Source organism: Balaenoptera musculus, chromosome 20 (assembly GCF_009873245.2).
Source record: "Balaenoptera musculus isolate JJ_BM4_2016_0621 chromosome 20, mBalMus1.pri.v3, whole genome shotgun sequence".
Lineage (NCBI taxonomy): Eukaryota > Metazoa > Chordata > Mammalia > Artiodactyla > Balaenopteridae > Balaenoptera > Balaenoptera musculus.
Genome location: NC_045804.1, coordinates 14,431,534 through 14,437,245, shown reverse-complemented (window position 1 = coordinate 14,437,245; position 5,712 = coordinate 14,431,534). Strand labels below are relative to the sequence as shown.

Genomic DNA, 5,712 nt, shown 5'->3' with positions numbered 1-5,712 from the left:
GCCGCAACTAGAGAAAGCCCGCGTGCAGCAACGAAGACCCAACGCAGCCAAAAATAAATAAATTAAAAAAAAAAATGTGCTGTGAACAAATGGGGCTCAGAAGTTATGATGTAAAAAATTGAAAATACTAAATATATTTCATCAGAATGGTAATCTTGTTCTGGCAAAGCTCATTGCTCTGATAAATTCTACAAACCCAGTGAGCAAAATAATGAAAAGAATACCTTAAATCTGTTTCACGTAGGTATTTGAAATAATAAAAATTCTGGAAACGTAAAAAATCAAAATTATATCTATAAAGCAAGTGAGAATATTCAGAAACTTCTATCAGAATTTTTAACACAATTTAGTGTACAGTTTTAAACAGTTAAATATTTTTAGACATGAAATTAATGAATTTCAAAAAAGAATAAAAAAGCATGGGTGTATCACTGTGACCTAAATTAATGGTCCTGCTTGTTGTAAAATGTAACTATTGAAATAAGAAAACAAATTTTGAAACTATTTCCCTAACATGTATTTTTAAATTAAAATGTAAAATTCAAGTCTTCAAAAATAGTTACTTGTTTTTGTTCATCTCTTAAAGGGGAAGGAACATGTGAAATACTATATCCAAATGTTACTGTCCGTGCTTGAGAAACATGGTTTCCATGATGTTTCATGAAAACCTTACCGGGTTTTGTACAGAGCAGGAATACTAGAGCAGGGTAGAGAGGAAGTCTGGGAAATCTGGAGTTTCAGCCAAGATTTTAGAAACTGTTTCTAGACAAGCGCTGTCGGGCAGGCCCCATTCCCCTCCTCTGGACTGGGTAGAGTGGCTCATCCTCTCTGGAGGACAGCTTGTCCAGAGATGCCTGAGTGGTTCTAGGCACATTCCCCCCCAGGCCCATGATCATGACTGAACAATGGAGGGGAGGTGTAAAAACCCAGCTCCCTTGCCACAAGATGGACCAAACCCCATGGCACAACTCACACCCCACATCACCCCATGGGAGCAGACAGTGCGTCAAGTTCAGCTGAACCCTCCTCTTTGCTTAGTTGCTTCCCGTGTCCTGTTCTACATGCCAGTGCCCTTCCCTTCTCCTTCAATCACTCCCTCGGTAAATCACATGCTCAAGAATTCCGTCTCAGGCTCTGTTGCTCAGGAACCCGTCCTCAGATAGGTGGTGTCAAACCCTCTATAGTCACCTCTGAGTGATGTAATTAAAGATGTGAATCATGTCAATCTTAAAGTATTTTCCTGACAAACTTAAAAATTTTTTTTTTATTACTCAAAAAAGCTTCTTTTTTGGTAATTTTAATTTATTTTTGGCTGCTTTGGGTCTTCGTTGCTGCGCGCAGGCTTTCTCTAGTTGCGGCCAGCGGGGACCACTCTTCGTTGCGGTGTGCGGGCTTCTCATTGCGGTGGCTTCTCTTGTTGCGGAGCACGAGCTCTAGGCACGCAGGCTTCAGTAGTTGTGGTGCACGGGCTCAACAGTTGTGGCTCACAGGCTCTAGAGCGCAGGCTCAGTAGTTGTGGCGCACAGGCTTAGTTGCTCCGCGGCATGTGGGATCTTCCCGGACCAGGGATCGAACCCATGTCCCCTGCATTGGCAGGTGGATTCTTAACTACTGAGCCACCAGGGAAGTCCCAAAGCTTCAGTTTTTAAATTTAGCTTTCTGACTCCATGCTTGTGCTTTCAACACTTTCACAATGATTTTCTGCTCCTCGATGAGGAAAGCGCGCTTGATCCTGTCACGGACACATTTAGCGCACATGGAACCACCATAGGCCTGGCTGACATGTTTTTTTGTTTTAGACAACCTCATAAGAACTTTAGGTCTCACAGCACGAACTCCTCGAAGTCGGCCTGGGCACATGCCACATGCGAATTTTGGTGCCTTCCCAACCTTCTTGGTATAAAGGTAAACAATTCTGTTACCAGGGGTTGGGGACAGCCTGGTTTTGTTAGAGGCTGTATCATGGAACAGCTTATGACGGCATGTCAAATGCTGGACCATCCTGAATGCCTCTAGATACCATCCCTGGAAGAGGAAGAAGCCTGACAAACTTTTAATTTACCTTCTTTCATCAAATAAACATCAGAGAGAATTAAGTAATACATCTCAAGACTTGGGAACTGAGACAATGAAAACTGGAAGGCCATTGGACCTTATGGAGAACTGGCGGTGCTACAGCCACACAGTTTGGAAACTATGAAGTCTTGCCTGTTCATTTTAACGGAAATGGTAAAATCTTAGGAAAAGGAAACATTTTAGGGAGTTTTATGCTTAATTAGGGATATTCTAACAGAAATTTTAATACTTTTATTTATTTATATTTTTAAATTGAAGTACAATTGGCTTGTAATATTATATTCTATAAGTGAGATCATATGGTATTTGTCTTTCTCTGTCTGACTTATTTCACTTAGCATAATACCCTCTAGGTCCATCCAGTTGGTCGCAAACAGCAAGATTTCATTCTTTTTTCTGGCCGAGTAATATTCCATTGTGTATATACATCACATCTTCTTTACCCATTCATCTGTCTATGGACAGGTTAGGTTGCTTCTGTAGCTTGGTTGTTGTAATAATGCTGCAATGAATATAAGGGTGCCTGTATCTTTTTGAATTACTGTTTTGTTTTCTTCGGAAAAATACCCAGAAGGGGAATTGCTGAATGGTATGACAGTTCTATTTTTAGTTTTTTGAGGACCCTCCATACTGTTTCCCATAGTGGCTGCAGCAATTTACATTCCCACCAACAGTACATGAGGGTTCCCTTTTCTCCACATCCTTGCCAACACTTGTTATTTGTTGTCCTTTTGATGATGGCCATTCTGACAGGTGTGAGGAGATATCTTATTGTGGTTTTGATTTGCATTTCCCTGGTGATTAGTGATGTTGAACATCTTTTCATGTGGAATTTTTTTTTATTATAAATCTATAGTTTTATTATCATGTGGAGATTTTAATACTTTCAGATTTACAAGGTTAATTTGATAAATGAAAGAGAAGTGGAAGATGCTATAACAATGAAGAAATATGGCATGATTTCTTGTAACAAAACAAAACAAAGTATCAATTCCAAGAGAAAATATAATACTTTAAAATAAATTATTATATAAAAATACATTTGTTATTTGAGGGCAAAAGTGAAAATAAATGAATTCTAAAGTCATTTAAATTTATAGAATCCTGACACTACTAAATGGTATTTGTAAAGTTCTGTGAAGGATAAATGAAATTAAACCAATGGATTAAATTATTTTTTGTGATTTAGAAATATAAGATAACAGAAATTTTGGATATAGAAAAATTTCAAACAACATTATAAGGGCTGGAATATTTTAAAATTTTATCATTGTTTTTGTTCATCAGGAGTTGAGGATTTAACACCAGGAACAACTGGTGCGAAGAGAAATTCTCAATTTATCGCGATTACACATTATCCAATGGCCACCAGTTTCAAGGAATTCACTGGAAAAATTCAAGGCAGTTCCCCATGTCCAATCATCCTGGAACGTGAGCCCTGTTTCAAAAGACCATACCAACTATTTCTAAACATCAACAAAATTTTGGAAATTATGAGAATAATTTTATTAAAGATTTGCTCAAAAATTTATATCACTTGTTGAGTAGTTTTATAACATAACTTAGTTTATTTAGACATAAACTAGGGGTAGTGGAATATATTTTTAAATATCTGATCCATGCATTGACTTATATATTACTCTACTGGTTGTGACATATTTAATAATACCTCTGCACACTTCATAGAGGTTTCATAAGGATTAAATGAGATTATCAGTGTAAAGCTCTTAGACAACAGAAAGCCTAACTTTACTGTTTGTTTGACTATATTTATTGTCATCAAGCTTATCAATATGGTGAATTATTGTGGGCCATAACAATGTGGATTTGCCATGGTTTGGGCCCTAAGGAATGTGCCAGGTCCATGGATGAACTTTTTCTTTTTCCACTTGAGACTTCATAGCTGATTTGTCGTGTAACCTTTGACAGACTACGATCCTTTTCCGGGGCCTTGCTAAGGTAGTCAGAGCAACGTTTACTAACAGCTCTAAGTAGCACTTCTGGTTTCCTTTGCTGTCTTTGTATCCAAGCTGTGGTCTGCAGGCTTCCTGCCCCAGCTGAAAGTTCCACACACAGAAATGCCCCAGACACGTCAGCTTTTCTAAAGACGCCCCATCTTCTGGGCATGACAGTTCTCGGGAACCCAGCTCCACCCTCTGCTCAGGCCAGGATGGATGAGATACTCCTGGGAAATGTCAAAAACGAAACCTCTGATTCCCTCTAGCGGAAATTCTGGCGTTAAGGGTCATCCCACCCGAGATTAAACTTGTGGGGTTCTTTAGTGAAAGAAATTGCCACCAATATTACCGTATGAAGTCACCGTCAAGCACTGAGTGCCATCTTTGTTAGAAGAGTGGGTGCCTGAGAAGTAACTTTTACTGTCAGAAGGAAATAAAGGCCTTTTATGAACTGAAGGCTAAATAAGATGATTTGCTTCCAGACAGTGGCAGCCAGACAGGGAAGAAGTGGGGGTGATGGCAGCAGGTCCTGGCTCTGCTCAGACCCCCAGTGGTGGCCAGGTGTGAGGTTGGGAATGACTGACCACCACGGGCTGGACCTGGGGAGCCCGAGAAAGGAGCACTGGGAGTGAGTTAATACTGGAGGTTGGATGATCTGAAAGAACCTGCACCTCTGTGTCCCCCACAGAGAGGACACCTGTCCACAGGAATGCAAGAGACCTACAGGGCCAACCCTCAGTGGCAACAAGAACCAGTAACCCAGGATTCCCTGGTGGTCCAGTGGTTAGGACTCCTCACTTTCACTGTGGAGGCCTGGGTTCAATCCCTGGTCGGGGGAACAAAGATCCCACAAGCCGCGCAGAGCGGTCAAAACATTTAAAAATAATAAATGAAAAAAAAAAAAAAAGAACCAGTAACCCAAGTGGCCCAGCCTGATCACAGCTCCCGCCACTCAGGACCCCCTCACCCCTTCCCACTCTCCACTTCGGGCTGGCGACCGCAAAATACGCATCCACTTCTGCATCCATTTCGCAGACTCAGGAGGATTCTGGATCGGGTAGAAGTGAATCACTAGCCACTTCAGGGTTGTAATTTAGAGACTCTGAGACCACTTGGGCCCTTGTGAAAATTCAGAGTCCCAGGTTTCATCCCCAGTAAGCCTGGAGTGGGGCCTAGAAGCCAGCATTTAACACAATCAGGCATTTCTGCTGCCATGTTTCTCTGTGTCTCTCTACACAGTCAATATTGCTTCCCAAGACTAAACCAAACTTCCACTAAACTCCTTTGGACACAGGTCATATCTAGAAAGAGACGATTGGGTGGGTTTGCATAAAGACAATACTTTTTCTTTTTCCCACTGTCCAGCTTCCCTGCCAGCCTGAATTAAAAGCAACCTGTCACATCTCTCTCTGCCTACAAGAGCTCACAGAGGAGCACAGGGTCACATCAACCAGTCATCTTATGTCAGGCTTGTCCATGCAACTCTCATTTCTCTAATTTGGTTAAAAAGGAGGAAGTTCTCTATGTGACTCACCAACCACGGGGGCCACCAAGCCTCCTATGCCCTCCTCCCCGATTTCATTTAGGAGAACGTGGGGGCCATTTGAACAGACTGTTCTTTGGGGGCATTTTTCCTGCTGTCAAGTATAAGGCTCACTTACATTTTGAAGCTTGAATC

General features: G+C 41.2%; 1 protein-coding gene across 1 annotated transcript; it reads right to left on the bottom strand.

Annotated features, from left to right (window-relative positions):
• Positions 1–1,638: 1,638 nt before the first annotated feature.
• On the bottom strand, positions 1,639–2,028 carry LOC118886652 (60S ribosomal protein L34-like). Its single transcript, XM_036836692.1, has one exon. The coding sequence runs from the start codon at positions 1,999–2,001 to the stop codon at positions 1,639–1,641; it is 363 nt and encodes a 120-aa protein (XP_036692587.1). The 5' UTR covers positions 2,002–2,028.
• Between the last annotated feature and the right edge of the window lie 3,684 nt (positions 2,029–5,712).

What these genes read in the sequence shown, in the direction of transcription:
- LOC118886652 (XM_036836692.1), bottom strand. Translation starts at nt 2,001, where the DNA reads ATGGTCCAGCATTTGACATGCCGTCATAAGCTGTTCCATGATACAGCC.